At 48.5% G+C, this 20,305-nt stretch overlaps 1 protein-coding gene across 2 annotated transcripts in view; it reads right to left on the minus strand.

Annotated features, from left to right (window-relative positions):
* The window catches only part of LHFPL4 (LHFPL tetraspan subfamily member 4), a 60,276-nt gene extending 40,001 nt beyond the window's left edge, over positions 1-20,275 (minus strand). For both annotated transcript variants that reach the window (XM_026659316.1, XM_026659315.1), the window contains exon 1: positions 19,870-20,275. In XM_026659316.1, the coding sequence (XP_026515101.1) occupies positions 19,870-20,275 (406 nt within the window). The remainder of the gene's footprint in view (positions 1-19,869) is intronic.
* Between the last annotated feature and the right edge of the window lie 30 nt (positions 20,276-20,305).

The following is a 20,305-nucleotide window of genomic DNA, read 5'->3' on the forward strand; positions in this document are numbered from 1 at the left end:
GACCATGCTCCCAGCACTTATAAACCAGTTACTGAGAGACTAAAGAGTGAGAAGGAAAGAAAAGGTTACAGTTTGTTGTTTTCTGTTTATTTCAGGTAAGGGACCAGAGCGCCAGAAAAGGCAGGATGAGCCGAGAAATACATGCTAAACCTACCAGAAAGCAATTAGAAGGATTTTGTGCAGAACGCTGCTTATTATCTGCAGGAAAAAATATGGATGGGTTAAAAGCTGTCCTCATGGAATATGACAAGCAGCATGAAGAGCAGCCAAACGTCCCAAGGGGGCCTAAAGACTCAGTGAACCTGCCAGAGACCACCAGTTTGTCAGCCCCAGAGCCAGGAGAGAGCTGTGCAAGCTGAACCTAGCATGAAAAGAGCCTGTGTGAGCACCAGCAGGGGAATGGCAGAGAGTGGAGATGGAAAGACAGAGGCAGGCAGGCAAAGACAGGGCTGGTGTAGCCCAGAGGAGAGGGCTGGAGTGGCTGACAGGCAGGTGGTGTTAGGGAGCCCACACTCCGCCACCACAGGCGAGACTCCCTCTGGCTGGAGGCAGGGGTAACAAGGGGACTCAGGCCCGGGTGCCCCGAGAACTGTCACAGTATCTCACTGCTAGCTACAGGTGGCTAAAGCCTTGCCCATATTTCAATCAACTGGCTTGTCAAAACAGTATCAGAGACGTTCTACCGGAGACCTAGTGTGGATTTAGGTCAGATCAGAGCACCACAGGCATGATTTTTGTTGTGAGACAGATTCAGGAAAAGTGTATTGAACAACACATGGAACTGTATGATGTCTTATTTGTCTAAAAAATGCATTTGACACTATACAGAAGTGGCCTCTGGAAAATTCTAGAAAAGTTTGGCTGTCCCACCAAATCTGTTAGCATCATACATCAACTCCACAAACACGTGACTGCTCAATACTCTCAGATGGTAGCCTTTTATAAGCCATTTCCCATATCTAACGGGGTGAAACAAGGCTGTGTGCTGGCACCAACACTGTTTGGTCTCTTCTTTGCAGTCAGTCTGAATTATGCAACAGGCAACCTTAAAAAGGGGAACCTACTTAAGTTACAGGATTGATGGAAATCTCTTCGGTCTCCAAAAGCTTACAGCAAAAACAAAGTTCTTGAGGAATTCATTTTGTGAAGTCCTTTTTTAGATGATTGTGGTCTACTTAGTTATAGTGAAAGTGATCTACAGCTTATCCTTGACAGGTTTTCAGAAGCAACTGAACAGTTTGAACTCACCATCAGCCTGGAAAAAATTGAAGTCCTCTTCCAACCAGCTCCATCAACCATTACCACTGAGCCAAACTCACTGCTGACGGTACAGAACTAAAGAGCTTGATACCTTGGCAGTACTATCTCAAGGGACAGTTTCCTGAGTCAAGAAATATCATAGAATATGAAAGACAAGGCAGGCCTTCAGAAGATTTCACCATAGGATACTTAAGCCGCACACCAAACAGCCAACAAAACGGAAGATATGCAATGCAGCAGTGATCAGACCCTTTTATATGGCTGTGAAACATGGACAGTTTACTGCAGACACATTAAGCAACTTGAAAGAATTTCACATGTGCTGTCTCTGATCTGTTGTAAAGGTCCACTAGCAAGACAAAGTCTAAAACATTAACATCCTTGAAAGAGCAAAACTAACCACCACTTAAGCAATGATCATCTGTCCATTTAAGCTGAGCTTTGATAGACAGATTGTGTTACCAGAACAGGCAATAATAGACTCCTGAAAAATGTTTTCTATGATGAGCTAAAACTCAGAAAGCACAGGAGGCTTGGTCAATGAAAACACTTTAAAGATACCCTTAACAGAATCTCACCTCTTGCAGCATAAATACTGGTAACTTCGATGACACAGCCGCAGACAGATCTGAATGGAGAACAACTATCAATAAGGGCTGTAAACACTTTGAGGAAGGCAGATACACACACATTTAAAAAAAAAAAGATTGTAAAAAGGGCCAGGCATCATGCCAAGTCTTCATGTGGGAGCCTGCGCATTGCATAAGAACGGTCATACTAGGTCAGACCAGTGGCCTCAGTACCGTGTCTCTGACAGTGGCTGGTGCCAGATACTTCTGAGGGAATGAACAGAACAGGGCAATTTATCAAACAATCCATCCCCTGTTGTCCAGTCCCAACTTCTGGCAGTCAGAGGTTTAGCGACACCCAGAGACATGGGATTGGATCCCTGACCATTTTGGTCTAATAGCCATTGATAGACCTATCCTCCATAAACTTATCTAATTGTTTTTGAACCTAGTTATACTTTTGGCCTTTCACAACATCCCCTGGCAATGAGTTCCACAGGTAAATTGTGTATTGTGTGAAGAAATGCTTCCTTTTGTTTGTTTTAAACCTGCCGCCTAATAATTTCATTGGGTGACCCCAGTTTGTGTGTTATGGCTAAATGACATTTCCCTGTTCATTTTCTCCACACCATTCCTGATTTTGTCATATCCCCCCCCCCTTGACATCTCTTTTCTAAACCAAACAGTCCCAGTTCTTTTAATCTCTCCTCTTACAGAAGCTGTTCCATACGCCTAATCATTTTTGTTGCCCTTCTCTGTACTTTTCCCAATTCTAATATATCTTTTTTTGAGATGGGGCAACCAGAACTGCATGCAGTATTCAAGGTGTGGGTGTATCATGGATTTATTTAGTGGCATTATGATAATAAGACAGAAAATATCTATCCCTTTCCTAATGACACCTAACATTCTGTTAGCTTTTTAGACTGCTCCTATACATTGAACAGGTGTATTTAGAGAACCATCCATGATGACTCCAAGATCTCTCTCTTGCATGGTAACAGCTAATTTAGACTCCATCATTTTATATGGATAGTTGGGATTCTGTTTTCCAATGTGCATTACTTTGCATTTATCAACATTGAATTTTATCTGCCATTTTGTTGCCCAGTCACCCAGGTTTGTGAGATCCCTTTGTAACTCTTAGTAAAGTCCAAAGCTGACTTCAATCTTGAGTAATTTAGTGTCATCTGCAAACTTTGCCACCTCACTATTTGCCCCTTTTTCCAGATCATTTATGAACATGTTGAACACCACTGGTCCCAGTACAGAAACCTGGGGGACACCACTATTTACCTCTCTCCAGTCTGAGAACTGACCATTTATTCCTACCCTCTGTTTCCTGTCTTTTAACAGTTACTGATCCATGAGAGGACCTTCCCTCTTCTCCCATGACTCCTTACTTTGCTTAAGAGCCTTTGGTGAGGGACTCTGTAACAGGCTTTCTGAAAGTCCAAGTACACCGTATCCACTGGATCATCCCTGTCGACACACTCGCTGACAGGGCGGGTTCCAGGCACCAGCGTTCCAAGCAGGTGCTCGGGGCGGCAATCTGCAAGGGGCGGCAGTCTGTGTGTTTTTGCCGCTCCAAGCAGCGCGCCGAATTGCCGCTGCGGACGGCGGGGGCAGTCCGTGTGCAGTTAGGGCGGCACGTGTGTTTCTGCAGCGGCGGCAACTTCTATGTTCAGCTGCCCACAGCGGCAATTCGGCAGCTTCTGTCTTCCGGCTGAAGACAGAAGCTGCTCCCGTATTGCCGCCGCCGCAGAAACGCGCATGCCGCCCTAACGGCACACAGACTGCCCCCGCCATCCGTGGCAGCAATTCGGCGCGCTGCTTGGAGCAGCAAAAACAGTAGAGCCGGCCCTGATTCTGAGAGCAGATAGGCAAAGGTATGAAACCAACACAAACGTCTCTACGCTTTTTAAGTGGTATGTTGGCTGAGTCACCAGGGTAGAGGGAGCAATTACAGATAAGAACTCTGCTGAGAATGATTTCTAGCATCGGTCTTTTCCCACAAAAGGTGCTGGGAGATAACTTGACTTTCCTAGTAACAAGGATGGGACACTGGTAAGACTGTTCTCTAACAAAATGATACAAGAACAAATGATAAATTAAAAAGAAACAAGTTCCCCCCAGGCACGTGCCACATACAGGCACTCTGAAGGAACATAAGAATGCATCAGCTGAGCCGGATTAAAATAAATTGTTAGATTGGAGGGTAGCAAATATTGCATTTCTGTTTAAAAATGGTATTAAAAATGATCAGGGAATTACAGATCAAAGGGTCGTAGGTCTGTACCTGGTAAACTGACTGAAATGATAATTAAATAGAATAATAAACCTAGAAGATTATGGTACAATAGGGTCTAACCAGCCAGGATTCTGCAAAGGAAAATGGTATCTTACTATTCTACCAGAATTCTTTTAATACATCAGTGATGATCTCTGAGGCAGGGCCTGTCTCTCACTGTGTGACTGTGTAGTGCCCAGGACAACTGGGCTGTGACGTTATGAGTATAATATAATATATCTCATTGAAAGGTGACAGGGCCAGAAAGAGTTAATTAACTCACCGACTGACCTGACCCAGGGGTGAACTTTAGAGACTGGCTAGGAAGATAGGTAAATGAATAGAGCTTTGAAATGTAAGTCTGCATTGTTAGAGATAGAAGGGGAGATGTTTGCTCAGGTCTTGTAAATAAGCAAACAATTCTTGTCTATTGCTATAGCTTTAATTTAAAGATCAAAAAAGGAATATTAACATTTATGATGATACTTGAGTGAAATAGTATTATTGTCTCTTTGAAGGTTGTGGTAACCTGTATCTGAACTGTTTAATGGATAAATTACCCTGTTCTAATTACCATGATGTTTAGAAGAAGGAAAGTTAAGCCTATTGTTTTCTCAGGCCAAAAGGCTGTTGGAAATGTATAAAAACCTTGGGACACGATCCTTCTGCATCTTAGATCTGCTTTGGGTTTCAAGAGGGGGAAACCACAAGGATTGAGATCCCCAGTCATTGACTGGAGCCACCCTGAATATGGACATTGGACTATAACCTATGGACTATATCTAAAAGGACTCTTAGCAACTACAAGATCACCTCTGCTATGTATCTGAACGGTACCTCAAGAATTTAATTCAAATTTGTATGTATATTGATCTTTTAACCAACACACTCTCTCTTTTCTTTTTTAATAAATTTTAGCTTAGTTAATAAGAATTGGCTATAAGCGTGTATTTTGGGTAAGATCTAAGTTGTAATTGAACCTGGGTATGTGGCTGATCCTTTGGGATTGGAAGAACCTTTTCTTTTATATGATGAGATAAGATTTTCAGTAATCATCATCATATATTTGACAGGTGGGTCTGGACAGAGGCCTGAGGCTGGGCACTTTAAGGGAACTGCGTTGTTTGGACTTCTGAGTAACCAGGGAGGTAACACAGAGGCTGTTTTGTGCTGGTTGGTAAATCTAAGTATTGGAATATCCACCAGCGTTTGGGGTTTGTCTGCCCCGTTCTGTTTGCAGTTCACTCTGATTGAGTGACCTCAGCTGGCTCCCACGGGCAGCACTGTCACATGCGCACAGATTGCAGTTGAGGCCTTCCGCCACTACTGGTCATAGGAAATATAAATAACAGATAAAGGAGAATTGCTCAGCATCACTGATTTAGACTTTGGCGAGGTCCCTCTGGAGCGGGTGTTCTGGAAATTAAGCAGCAATGGAGCGAGAGGCAAAGTTCTGTCGTGGATCAGAAACTGCTGAAGAGACAGAAAATGCAGCAGGCGTAAATGGTTCATTTCCATCCTAGCAAAAGGCTCTGTACTACGACTGGTGTTTATGGTATTTTTTAATGATTTAGAAATGGGGGTGAGCAGGGAAGTGGCAACCGTTGCACATGACACTGTGACAATCAGGGTCCAGACAACCCAAGGGAGGACAAGGGCTCTGAACCCCAAAGAGTAAGCAATTGAATCAAGTGGTTGTATACAACGTTGTTGTGTATACAAATATGTTGAGTAAAGTCTTTTATGAAAGCTTGTAATGTTCTGAACTTGATGGTCATTGATATATAGATAGATACAGATACACACACACACACACACACTCCTCCCAAGCCAGGTGTTTACACAAAACTAACTTCACATACCCATCCATTGTCCAGCCAGGAAAAGAAAGTGGTGGACCATTAGAGTTAATGGGAAAACACTGAAGGACATCAGAAAGGGAAGGCCAGCTAGCTGTCTGTGAAACACTAGATACCCCTCTAGGACAGAGGGCATGCTGCAAAACTGTTTAGAGTCGATAGGTAACTTGGAAGAGGAAATTTAGCTAATCTAGAAGTGTAAAGCCTGAGGTTGTCTTGGTTTATTTTCCGTGTAACCAGTGGGTGTTTGCTTTTCCTTATGAGTTCATCTCTGAATCAATGATGTTTCTATTACATGAACTTTGTTTATTTTTACCCCAAGCAGGACTCTGGACTGTATATCCCAAAGTGAACTGATAACTTTTGAGAGGATGACGACCCAGTCCCAATATCTGATAGTTAAGAACTGGGGTAGACGTATTTGAGGATAATCCAGACTGGAAGGGTGTTGGTGTCACCTTGCAAGGAGTAACAAGGCTGGTGGAAGCTAAGGTGAGACTTCTATGCTCGTAGGCTGGCTACTGGTGTCAGGGCTCTGAGCCATAGCAACAGAGCATTAAGGCACCCACGGTTACAGAGCAGGTGGTGACTGACCCCTTTCTTGGTCTGGATGATCCCAAAATTGTCACAGTCACAAAATTATTTAAATTAGTTAAGATAGTGAAGACTAAAAGGAGGCTTGAAGAGATTAACCCAACAAGGGGAATGGACAACCTGACAGCAGATGAAATTCGGTGCTCCATGTGCAGCAGCGAACAAGCAAATAAAAAGTTGGGATGCACAAGGATGAAAAAGCCTCTTCTGAGATGCTGTGCTCAGTGCTAGTCCCCCCATCTCAGCCAGGACGTAGCAGGAATCCAGGGGCTCGGGCACAGACAGCGAGAATGATCTGGGGCTGGAAAGCCCCCGGGCAGAGAGACTGAAAAGCTTGGGCCTGTCTCCATTAGAGAAGAGACAAGAGGGGAGCTGATAAAGGTGGCCTGGGCAATGAATGGACTAGAAAAGGCAGAGCGGGCACTGCTGTTCTCCCTCTGTCCTGGCAGGAGAACCGGGGGCGTTTCGGGACATTGAAAGATAGCACATTTAAAACTGAGACAGGAAACAATTTTTCACACAATGTGCAATTAGCCTCTGGAACTCGCTGCCGCAGGAAGTCATTGAGATCAGGAACTGAGCAGGATCCCCAAATGAATTAGATGTATATATGGCTAATGAGCAGGGCCCTACCAAATTCACAGTCCATTTGGATCAATTTCAAGGCCATAGGATTTTTAAAATCATTAAATTCATGATTGCAGCTATTTAAATCTAAAATTTCACGGTGTTGTAATTGTAGGGATCCTGACCCAAAAAGGAGTTGTGGGGGGGTCACAAGGTTATTGTAGTGGGGGTGCGGTATGGCCACCTTTACTTCTGCGATGCTGCTGGTGGTGGTGCTGCCTTCAGAGCTGGGCAGCTGGAGAGTGGCAGCTGCTGGCCGCGAGCCCAGCTCTGAAGGCAGAGCCGCCACCAGCAGCAGCGCAGAAGTAAAGATGGCATAGTATGGTATTGCCACCCTTACTTCTGTGCTGCTTCTGTCGGGGTGCTGCCTTCAGAGCTGGGTGCCCGGCCAACAACCGCTGCTCTCCAGCTGCAACTCCCTTTTGGGTCAGGACCCCTCATTTGAGAAACGCTGGTCTCCCCCGTGAATTCTGTACAGTATAGGGTAAAAGCACACAAAAGACCAGATTTCATGGGAGGAGACAAGATTTCACGGTCTGTGACGTGTTTTTCATGGCTGTGAATATGATAGGGCACTACTAATGAGACTATCCAGAGTAAAAGACAAATACTTATTAAAAAGAGCTGTGGAAGGGATATAAACCCACCTGCCACAGGGCATCAGCCAAGCCCCATATCCTGGACTGGGGAGACGCTTTCCCTGGGGGCAGTGTATCCCACTGCAGGAGTTATTGCACCTTCTGAAGCAGTTGGTACTTGCCCAGTCAGACAAGAGACGAGACTAGCTTGGGTCTAATCCAGCCTGGCAGATCCTCTGCCCCGTTCCACCTGGTGTTGGTGTTACCGGGTTCAGACAGTGGCCAATGCTCAAGTGAAGGTTTCACACGCACTCTCCACTGTCATTCCCCCTTAATTTTCTGAAACTCCCCCTTGCAGCTGAATCTCCCTGCTGAGTCCATCCCAAAGGGAAGATCTGGGGATTTAGGATGAGAATTCCTGCAGCTGGATTTAAGTTGGGGAGAGATGTCTCTTCAAGCAAGTAATGCTCTCTGCTTCTTGCTGAGTGGGTGACAGCCTCACGGAGCTGAGGTCTGGAACATAAAGAATAAAGCTGGGGCCTGGGGAAACCAGATTTTCGATTTCACAGGAAATCCTGTGACTGAATTTTTTCCATTTCAAAATGGATCAATCAAAACATTTAGATGAAAGAACATTTTGTTCCAATTTTGACCTTTTAAAAAATGTTTCTCCAATCGAATTAACAATGGATTTCATTTTGAAAGCTCATTCTGAAATGTTACCTGCTGAGAGTGTTGAAATGGGACATTTCAGCATTATCATAATGCTTCCTTTTGAGAAGAGGGGCTAATTGTTCAAATTAATGAACATGACTTTTTTTGTCCAAGAACTGTAATGAAACCCTTCCGAGCGGCTCTGGTACAGAGCTCTTGGGGAGGACTAGGGCCTGGGCTGGGTGTGAAACAGTTGGGTTAGGTGTAAATTATGGCTGGTTTAAAGCTGTGTGTTTTCTGTGGGCACTCTTGTTGCAGAGTACTCTCAGTGCATGCTGCTCATGAAATGCCCCCCGGCTCTTGTCCCCCTCCCTGCCCAGCCTGGAGCCCCCTCTCCCCTGCTTCAGTGGTGTGGTTGAATGTGGGATTGTTAAAGCATGTACTCGACTCACATTCGGAAAGCTCTCAGGATCCCAACCCCAGAATGCAGGGGAGCCTCCTGAACCAGACGGTTGCTTCACCCCACCTTGCCCCTCTTGGCCTGACCATGAGAGGCTGCCCAGTCTGCTCTGCTGCCCACTTAACGGAGCAATGTTCACAAGCAAGGCTCCCATGTGCAGCCCTTGAAATGCACATGGCGTCCCAGTGTAATTAAGAGGCGTCCCTAGGGAGGATTGTTGCTGTCTTTGAGGGAGTGACAGGGCCATTCCTAGGGCATGGGAGCCCCTGCTGGTACCAAAGACTTACAGTTGTTCTGCGATCTTGAGGTTAACACTCTCCAGTGCATGACAGCAGAGGGTGGCCAAGCCCCCGAGCGCCAGCACTGGCTGCTATGTACTGGTTGGTCAGTGCTTTGCCGCTGTAGCGAGCCAGGGAGCGCTCAGGATTCCTTGGTTAATATGTGCCCTTGGAATCAGAAGGACCAAGTGTTTTGTGCCGTTGGAAGCATTTGTTTTTAGCAGGGACTGTCTATGGAGATGACACTCAGCATGTGAACTACAAAAAGGCAGATGCCTGGCGTGTCTGTTTAGGCAGCTGTTCTGTCGCCCACCCTCAGTCCAGACTTGAGGACCAAGTTCCCTCTCTACCACGCTGGCTGGCAGCGCTCCCACTGCTCCTTGGGCACATGGTGATGCATGTAGAGATGGCATTGGGGTGTGTTCCTGTGCAGAGGGCATCGCTTCTGGGTGTTGTAGATAATTTGTGAGCTTTGTGTTGGGCCAGGCTATAAATAAATACTGCCTTTTAAACTCAACATCTTCAACAATAGCTTCTACCTCCTGACATAAACATCACCGATTCAGGAAATAACACCCTCCATCCCCCTCTGCTCTGCCAGCACTCCAGCCAGAGCCCCTGAGAAAGGGCATATGCTATTTCGGTATCTCCTGATGAAAGCAGCAGCAGAAATGCACAGGAGGGGGCTGCTGGAGGATTGTCTACTGAGCTAGTATGTCTGACTGTATCTCGCATAAGTGTTTTGTGCCAGCACCTGTGTGCAAGTAACCAGGTCCCTGTCTGTTCTTCACAAATGGAGACACACGAACATTTAGTGGCCTCTAACACTGTTGGCAGCTCTGCTTTTTCCCTGGCATCTAGAGAGTGCCAACCTTCTAGTGTGTGTAGCATCGCAGTGAGCTCTGCACAAAGACTTTTACTCCAGCTTCCATCCATTTTCCCACTCCCATCCTATCAGCTTGACCTGCCTCAATACGCAAGAGGAGTTAACCTGACTCCTTTGGGATGCAGCAGTACAGAGGGCACCTGACCTCCCCTATGGCCCTTGGCGTAGACGTACTCGGAGAGCCCATGGGATGGGGGGTGAGGGGTGCTCTGGCTCCTCTTTGGTGCCACCTGGAGGCAGTGGTAAAAAAATCCTGTCCTTGAAGAGGGCTGAAGGACTCTGGAGCCCTGCAGCAGGAACAAGCCAGCTCCGGAGGCAAGGTGGGGTTCCTGGGGCTTTGTTTGGACTCTCCTTTCCCCCAAAAGGAGGTACCTTTTCCTAGGTTTGACCAGAAGACTGGACCCCAAATCATCTCACCACACCTGCTCAGGAAGGCTCTCGTCAGGGAGGAAACTGAGGCTGCAACTGCGTCTCCACGCCGGGAAGAGGTAAGTGACTGTTCCATTCCTGTTTGCCTTAAGAGGCACTGGCTCACCATGTGCATTCCAGCATAAATGCATAGCCTACCTCTGAGGGTCTGGGAAGTGGATCTGGTCCCTTTGGGTGCAGAAATACCAGTCATTTAAGCAGTGGCTTTCACAGCTGTAATAAAGAACTGCTGTGGGGGTGAATCCTTCCAAAAGGTTCCTTTTCACAGGTACGGAGGAAGCTGACCCCCCCAGCACCGTGCCCCAGGGAGGGTTTCATTCTGGCAATGCAGTGATGTTGCCTTGGTGTAGTTTGGCTAGTGCCTGATACTACTCAGTGGCCGTGTCGCCGTGTTTGACAATAGATGATACCCATTTGCTTTCTGGTTGGGAGGGCCTATCTGAGAGATGTCAGTGGGTTATGGTCTCGTTGAGGAGGGGGAACCTTTGGTACTCAGTTTGGTCCTGCTCTTGGGGGAACAAAAGGCCCCCATGGTTTCCCCGGGGCAGGGGTTACCCCTGGGATGCAGTAGGCTGCTCATTCCCTTGTCAGCAGGGTCAAATGAACAGCATGGAGCAGTCACAGGGCTGTTGTGTGAGCAAGTGCCCACTCTAGCTTGGCAACTAAGGCACTCCTCGAGTGTGCTTGCTCTGCTTTGGCCCAGCAAGGGGGGGTAACCCTTAGCTGCCCAGCTGCATATATGCCTCCCAGCACAGCTTCTTGAACACTCAAACATGATGAGACCAATATAATCAACTCCAAAGTGCAACAGGTAAGGAGACAAACGAATCAAATGGCCAATGAAATGACCCTGTGCAAACAAGACTGACCCGTATTCTCAGACTTCCCGTCTGGTGTCATGCGGACTCTGGCAGACAGAAGTTAGACTGCTAGGAAGGAGGACTAATGGGGACACACTTTCAGATGTGGCCTCTAATTTTTTTGTCCACACTGAATCCTGGAGACAAGCAGTAGAACGTAGATGTCGCTTAACTGGCTGCATCTGCCGCGTGTGCCCACAATTGATTGTGAGCACAAAATCAGAGGCCTGCTTGAGGCCCTTTTGAAAGCGGGGCTATCGAGTGATGCTGCTGACGTTTTATTGCCCATATGTGGCTGGAAGACTGCCTAGGAACATTCTGCTACTTCAGCTTACAAAAGTGGCTCTATGGATTAGCTCAATGAACCCAACAGACAGTAGGAGATTATGCAGTGCTGTCAACTTGTGGTGCACTTTGGGGATTGCCACATAGTCATGATGGAGCTAGATTCCAATGGGAAGTCTGGGGGCTAAAGCCCATGAGGCTGGTCTGAAGTATCATATGCTCTTAAACTTTAGTATCAAATACCAGGAGACAATTGTTATTTCAAACTACAAATTTCCTTCACAAAAGAATAAAATTCTAAATTGTCCAGTTCTGTTTCTGGGAGGAAGATGGGAATGCTCAAGGCCTGTCGATGGCCTATTGTTCCCGTAATGCTGCTATGGCTTCCAGGTACAAGAAATTCCTGTTCCGTGATCCTTGGGTGTCACCAATGTGCCAGGGCATCTTCTGAGCCTTTCTAAGTGTCCTCAAGTCCACTGGTCACAGGGGAGGTGGGCAATATGTAGACGCTGGAGGTAAGACATTGAAAATATCAATCCAGCTGTCTTAGTCCCCTTCTCCGTCTGCTTCATATAAGCACCTTCCCTCTCTGCCCTTCTGCCACTCAAATGGCCTGGTGGCTCCCTCCACACCAGATGCAGTTGAGGCCAAACTACCTGCAGCCTAACTTGAATTGTCTGGCCTCCATTCTAGCCCTCTAGGAACCTCCTCTGTCATTGGTAGTTATGTATCCAGATGATGGTCGTGCCCACAATGGGCCAGTTACTTTCCAAACAGATAAGTCCCCCCCCCCCCCCCGAGAGCTCACAGTTTAAGGTGACAAGCAACACGTGAAGGGTGAGGAAGAGGAGTAAAACATGCAACCTATTTCTTTTCAAATAAGTATCAGTTCTGTCCCACAGATCTTTCTATCCACTCAGCTGGGAAGGAACGGTGGCCTCCGTTGCCAGATGTGGTGTTGTGGGGCAATATAGGACACTGTCATTCAGACGACTGTTGTAGCCGGTTTTATAACAGAGAAGGATTTCGCAAAATCTCCAGTTCTGTGTTACTGGAATTGTGAACAGGGCAGATGGCTGGGTTTCTATTTGTGATGAAGTAAAGTCTTTCCTCTTAATTAGATCCAGTTTCCTCCTAGGGGGCAGTGGTTTTGAGCTGGGCCTTCTGTGATGCCTTAATTAAACCCTTCCCTGATTGTTGTCCAGTAATCAGACACTGGAGGTTTAACTCTCTTGCTAAAAGAGGCGCTGTCTCCTGCATTCAGACTATTCTCTCCCTCAATATGCCCCCCTCCCCCATCCACTTTGTGACCCAGGTTTCCTCTGCTGTGTCTGAAGCAAATGACAAGTCACTCACAGATTGCACCCATGTGTTTCCCAGGATTAATGTATCAAGCTGGAATCCCTTGTTATGCAGCTTCCCACTCAGAAATGCATCTTCAGAGAGATCAGAATAAACTTCTGTGAAACCCTGTCATTGGTACTAGAAGAACATAAGAATGGCCATACCATAGTGTCCACTGCCAAATGCTTCAGAGGGAGTGAACAGTACAGGGCAATGTATTGAATGATCCAGCCCCTGGTGTCCAGTCCCAGCTTCTGGCAACCAGGCCTAGGGACACCCAGAGCATGGGGTTGTGTGCCTGATCATCTTGGCTGATAGCCAGTGATGGACCCATCCTCCAAGAATGTATCTAGTTCTTTTTTGAAAAGCCAGTTCTATTTTTGGCCTTCACAACATCCCCTGGCAAAGAGTTTCTCCACCCAGTTATGATTTTATAGACCTCTATCATATCCCTCCCTTACTCGTCTCTTTTCCGAGCTGAAAAGTCCCAGTCTTTTTAATCTCCCCATGTATGGATGCTGTTCCATACCTCTGATCATTTTTGTTGCCTTTCTCTGTAGTTTTTCTAATTCTAATATATCTTTTTTGAGATGGGGCAACCAGAATTGCACTCAGATTCAAGGTGTGGGCATACCATGGATTTATATAGTGGCATTTTCCATCTTCTTATTATCCCTTTCCTAATAGTTCCTAACATTCTGTTAGTTATTTTGATAGCTGCTGCACATTGAGTGGATGTTTTCAGAGAACTATCCACGATACCTCCAAGATCTCTCTCTCGAATAGTAACAGATAATTTAGACCCCATCATTTTGTATGTAGCGTTGGGATTATGTTTTCCAGTGTGCATTACTTTGCATTTATCAACATTGAATTTCATCTGCCATTTTGTTGCCCAGTCACCTGGTTGTGAGATCCCTTTGTAACTCTTCACAGTCAGCTTTGGACTTGACTATCTTGAGCAATTTAGTGTCATCTGCACATTTTGCCACCTCACTGTTTACCCCTTTTTCCAGATCATTTATGAATATGTTGAACAGCACTGGTCCCAGTACAGACCCCGGGGGGACATCACTATTTACCTCTCTCCAGTCTGAAAACTGACCATTTATTCTTGCCCTCAAATAATTCTAATAGATTGGTGAGGCATGATTTCCCTTTACAAAGGGTGGGTTGACTCTTCCCCCAACAAATCGTGTTCATCTATGTGCCTGATAATTCTGTTCTTTTACTGTAGTTTCAACCAGTTTGCCTGGTACTGAAGTTAGGCTTACTGGCCTCTAATTGCCAGGATCGCCACTGGAGCCTTTTTTAAAAATCAGTGTCACATTAGTTATCCATCAGTCATCTGGTACAGAGGCTGATTTAAGTGATGTATTTCCTCGATTTCATATGAGTTCCTTCAGAATTCATGAGTGAATACCATCTGGTCCTGGTGACTTATTACTGTTTAATGTATCAGTTTGTTCCAAAACTTCCTCTATGGACACCTCAGTCAGGGACAGTTCCTCAGATTTGTCACCTAAAAGGAATGGCTCAGGTGTGGGAATCTCCCTCTCATCCTCTGCAGTGAAGACCGATGCAAAGAATTAATTTAGCTTCTGTGCAACGGCCTTATCTTCCTGGAATACTCCTTGCGCACCTCAATCATCCTATGGGCCCACTGACTGGTGGCTTCCTGCTTCTGATGTACTTAAAAACATTTTTTTGCTGTTAGCTTTTGAGTCTTTTGTTAGTTGGTCTTCAAATTATTTTTTGACCTGCCTAATTATACTTTTGCACTTGACTTGCCAGAGTTTATGCTCCCTTCTACTTTCCTTAGTAGGGTTTCACTTCCAATTTTTAAAAGATGTCTTTTGTCTCTAACTGCCTCTTTTACTTTGTTTAGCCATGGTGATTTTTTTTTGGGGGGGGGCTGGAGGGGGGTCCTCTTACTGGTTGGTTATTTATTTATTTATTTATTTGATACATCTAGTTTGAGCCTTTATTATGATGTTTTTTAAAAGCTTACAGGCAGCTTGCAGGCATTTCACTCTTGTGACTGTTCCTTCTCATTTCCATTTAACTACCCTCCGCATTTTTATATAGGTCCCCTTTTTGAAGTTAAATGCTTCTGTGGTGTGCTTCTTTAGTATTTTCCCCCCTAAAAGGATATAAAATTTACTTACATTATGGTCGCTATTACTGAGCAGTTCAGCTACACTCACCTCTTGAACCGGGTCCTGTGCACCACTTAGGACTAAAGCAAGAATTGCCTCTCCCCTTGTGGGTTCCAGGACTAGCTGCTCCAAGAAGTGGTCATTAATGGTGTCTAGAAATTTTATCTCTGCATCCCGTCCTGAGGTGACATGTACCCTGTCAACATGGGGCTAGCTGAAATCCCCCACTATTATTGGGCTTTCTGTTTTTGAAGCCTCTCTAATCTCCCTGAGCATTTCCCAGTCACCAGCACCATCCTGGTCAGGTGGCTGGCAGTATATTCCTACTGCTCTACTCTTTAAGCATGGGATTTCTATCCATAGAGATTGTATGGTGAAGTTGGATTCATTTAAGATTTTTACTATATTTGACTCTTTCTTTCACATATGGTGCCACTCCCCCACCAGTGCAACCTACTCTGTTATTCCTACATATTTGGTATGCTGGTGTTACCATGCCCCATTGATTATCATTCTTCCACCAAGGTTCTGTGATGCCTGTTACATCAATATCCTCATTTAACACCAGGCACTCAAATTCACCCATCTTACTATTTAAACTTCTTGCATTTGTATAGAAGTACTTATAAAATTGGTCAATATTCAGTTGTCTGCCTTCATGGGATATAACTGAATTGGACTCTTTTTCATTTGACTTTCTCTTCAGCTCCTTCCTGCACCTCTAGCACATCTATCCTCGTCTCTTTACTAGAATATAGAATATCCCCTTCCCTACGGGGATCCAAACCGTGTGCTCCTTTGCACCTGTTGGCTTTCCCTCAGCCCTTAGTTTAAATACTCCTCTATGACCTTCTTAATTTTACATGCCAGCAATTTGGTTCTGTTTTGGTTTAGGTGGAGCCCATCCTTCTTGTCTAGGCTCCTCCATTCCCAAAAGGTTCCTCAGTTCCTAATAAAATTAAACCCCTTCTCCAAACACCATTGTCTCATCCAGGCATTGAGACCCTGCAGTTCTGCTTGTTTAACTGCCCCTGCACACGGACCTGGAAGCATTTCAGAGAATGCCACCATGGAGGTCCTGGACTTTAATCTTTTACCTAGCAGCCAAAACTTAGCCTCCAGGATTTCTCTCCTACCTATCCCTATGTCATGTATCACAACCACTGGCTGCACATAAGTCTGTCTAGATGTCTCCAGAGGTCCACAACCTTCACGCCCAGCAGACAATTTACCATGCGCTTTTCCTGGTCATCACAAGCCCAATTACCTAGATTTCTAATAATCAAATCCCCCATTGCTATTACCTGTCACTTCCTAAGAACAGGGATCCCTCCCTGGAGAGCTACTATGACATCATCTGTAAGGAGGGTCCAAACTACGGGATCATTTTTCTCCACTCCAGCTTGATGTTCTCCTTCTCTGAGACTCTCCTCCTCCTCAAGAGCACAGAGTGGGGTGGGACCACTCTGCTGTGTCCTGGGAAGTCTGGCCTGTGTACCTGTCTACCTCCCTCAGCTCCGCCACTTCACCACTCTGGTCTCCAGAGTCTGAGTACTGCCTGTGAGGGCCATGAGCTGCTTGCATCGAATGCACACACATGCCCCCTGCCCACAGGGCAGGGACTCAGCCATGCGGCAGTCAGTGCAATGCACTGGCTAGCCCCCAACCTTTTTGCCGGGCTTCTGCATGCCTGATTTGTACTCTTCCAGGTCTTCTTTCTTTGTTTGTTCTTGGGGTGGGGTGTTTTTTTTTTTTGGGGGGGGGGGGTTGGCCTAAGTTTGGAGACTGTTTATTTGGTGTATCTGGCTGTCACACTCTCTCACAACAATCCCCTGTGTGGGCTCCTGCTCGCTAGCTCCAGTCCATGAGTGCATTTGAAAATCAGGTAGGAAATGAGAGTGGGCCCTCTTCCCCCTTCTCGCTGCTTCCACCTGCCTACCGCCCCTTTGCCAGTGAGACCGTACAGCCTTCGGCCTCACTGCCTGCCGTGGCCTGGGAAAAGTGTGGCTTCCTTCAGTTCAGTATCTCTAGCCTTAAATGCTGCTTTGGGGCAAAAGAAACAATCTCACGCACATCATCATCTCCTCTACTGTCCCACCCCAACACAACTCCCCCATTTACCGCCACTGTCCATAACACTGTGTCTATCTGCCAAGGCCCTGATCTCTCCTCCTCCTTCCCCAGCCCGTGTCCGAACTCTGCTTAGTGCAACCGCCACATGCCCCAGTTCACTCTCCATTGAAATCCTCATTCGTGCTTCCATGACCTCCACCTGGACTACTGCACTTCCCACAGCTAGCGCTGCCTTCACTCCAGCATCTGGCAGCTGCCAAGTCACCCCAGCTGACCCCTAGGTCACTGTCTCCTCACTCACTTCAGGATCTAGCTCAGCATCGTCTGCCTTGTTTTTAAAAACACCCCATGTTCTAGCTCCAGAGTAGACTAACTCCCAGACCTTGTCTCACTCCTCCCGTCCCTCCTCTGTCTGCTGACCTAACACTGACCTGTACGCTGAGGGGGTGATGAGCCTTTTCTATGGGGCTCTGCCAGCTGAACCAATCTTCCTTGGGCTCCTTCCTCTTCTCCCAAAGCCATCGCGAGAAATCTCTCTCCTCCTCTGCCAACAGCCCCTAACGCCCTGGCCCGGGGCTAGCTTTAGTTAGCGCTCTGAAAGATGCTCCACCTGACTTCAAGGAAAGCTACGCCAGCCCAGGAAGGTCTCTTGTAAAATAGTCCATTTCCAAAAGCCTAGCTGCTCTCCCCACCCCTGTGTTCTGAGCGACTGTAACAGTAACTGCCCCAGCCAGCCTCCCTGTTTCCTGGATTCCCTTTGCATTGGGTGCTGTGAACCACATGTACCCATACAGCACTGGGGCCTGGAGGTGTAGAGCAATTTGTAAACAGAACTGGCATCAAATAATGGCCTTCGACTCCGGAGTGTTCGCAATGAGGCAGAGCTGGTTCCCCCCATTAGCTGAACAGAGTTTAAAGGTACCAAGAACATGAATACACCTTAGCTCACTGCCTCAGGTGCCTGGGCCGAGACAAACTCTTGCAGGGAAAACCTGAGGGTTTAGCCAGACCTGCTCTCAAAGTATGTTCCGAATGTAACATGTTCCCCGGATTCCTGTATCCTGCCCTCCCTGGGACTGATGATAGAGACGTTCAAAGCAGAGGCTCTCACTCAAGCAGAATGCATCTGGTTGCCTCCCCCAGGGCCAAGGCCAGCACCAGCCCATGCCCCTGGGCCCTACTTCCTTCTCTGCCCCCAGGCTGCTTCTGCTGCCACTGTAAGGACTTGAGCCTGATTTTCAAAGCCATTAATGGATCAGGCCTAGCATTTCCAGCCATGCCCCACCACGGCAGCTGCACTCAGAAAGCCAGGCCCCAGGGTGGAGAGCAGGGCCAGGACTGCTGGGTGCATTGACTTGAGCGTCCTGTCAGGGCTAGACTGCATCAATCTGACAAGCCAGAGGCTGAAGCAGGACCCTCCTCAGCCTGGTGGGCAGGTGGGTAGGCAGATGGCCAAGTAGAACTTTCCACCCTGGAGGGGAGAGAGCAGAGGCTGAGCCCACGGGGCCCCCATGCAGCTGGAGGGCCTGGCCCCTGCAGGGTCACCTCTGGCTGGTGCTTGGGCCGCCATTCCTTGCTGTAGAAATGTGTCGATCCTGTATCTTTGCCTTGGGTAGGGGACAGGGACTGCAGGAAGGGGCCCCCTGTGCACAGTGGCTGGGGGCAAGGCTTGGTGTCTGGCAGCAGGGAGGGTGGGCCTGGGATGGGGGAGGGAGCAGCTGCCCCCACACCACACTGGGTCCTTCCCACCTTGGGGGCTGAGTGCCGTGTCGGGAGCCAGAACTTCCCACTGTGTGCTGGGCCCCCTGCACACCCGGCCTCCGAGCCCAGCTGGCCTGGCTCTTCGCCACCCCGGCTGGGAGTGCCCGGGGCGCAGGGATGCTGAGGTCTGAGTGGGGGGACGGGATTTCCCTGCTCTGGCTTCTGGGAGCCGGGCAGGCCCTGCACACCCGGCCTCCGAGCCCAGCTGGCCTGGCTCTCCGCCAGCCCGGCTGGGAGTGCCCGGGTCACAGGGATGCTGAGGTCTGAGTGGGGGGACGGGATTTCCCTGCTCTGGCTTCTGGGAGCCGGGCAGGCCCCTGTCCGGAGCCGTAGGCAGTGAGGCTGGCTCCCCAACCTGGTAGCACCCCGGGCAGCTGCAGGGCGCCCAGCCCCGGGGACGGTAACTCCAATCCCCATGGCTGAGCTCGGCCACTCAGCCAGGACTCAGGCTCTGGGCAACCTGGGCAGGTGACTCTCAAACGAGTTAGCTCAGAGCTCAGGACTGACCCACCTGCCCTGGCTGACATGGCAGCTGGATCCGGGTGTGCACAGGGCACCCTGTGACACCGAAACCAGCCCTTGCTCTGAGAGGCAGCAAGCCAGACCGAACCCCAGGGCTCTGCACCCTGCCCGGCCCAGCTCTGCCCCTGCCCGACTGGCACAACCACTCGAGCCGCGCCGGGTGCAGCCTCGGAGCCCCCTGCCCCAGGGCCACCCGGGCCTGCTCGGGACCCTCCCCCACGCCTATCGCCCCCTGCCCTAGGAGCTGACGCTTCTCCCGGGGCTGCAGCCTGGGGAGCCCAGCGCCGCCCCCAGAGCTCCGGGCCGAGGCTGGGCTGAGAGCCGGCCCCAGCCCCGTGCCGCCCGGCCCGTGCCCCAGCGGGGCGAGCCGCGGCCGCCTACCCGCCAGCAGCTGCATCCAGGCGCAGATCTTGTAGACCGTGGCGGTGTTGCAGAAGAAGAAGAGCGCGAAGAAGGTGATGCAGCCCAGGATCAGCACCATGGAGAGCAGCACGAAGAAGGAGGCCGCCTTGAAGGCGCCCGAGGGGATGGTGCTGAAGTCGGCGAAGGAGCCGCGGCAGGCGAGCTCGCGGTTGGCCAGCCCGTTGCCCACGCAGTAGTGGAAGAGGCCGAAGTAGCCCGGCTTGGGCGTGTTGACGCTGTCCCCGATCCAGTAGGGCTGGATGAAGACCACCACGTTGATGATGGCGAAGCAGATGGTGAAGATGGCCCAGAGCACGCCGATGGCCCGCGAGTTCCGCACGTAGTTCTCATGGTAGAGCTTGGAGGCCTCCTGCGAGGGCAGCATCCTGCCGGGCCGGGGCGCGGGGCCGGGGGC

Source organism: Terrapene carolina, unplaced genomic scaffold (genome assembly GCF_002925995.2).
Source record: "Terrapene carolina triunguis isolate 2854851 unplaced genomic scaffold, T_m_triunguis-2.0 Scaffold627, whole genome shotgun sequence".
Taxonomy (NCBI): domain Eukaryota; kingdom Metazoa; phylum Chordata; order Testudines; family Emydidae; genus Terrapene; species Terrapene triunguis.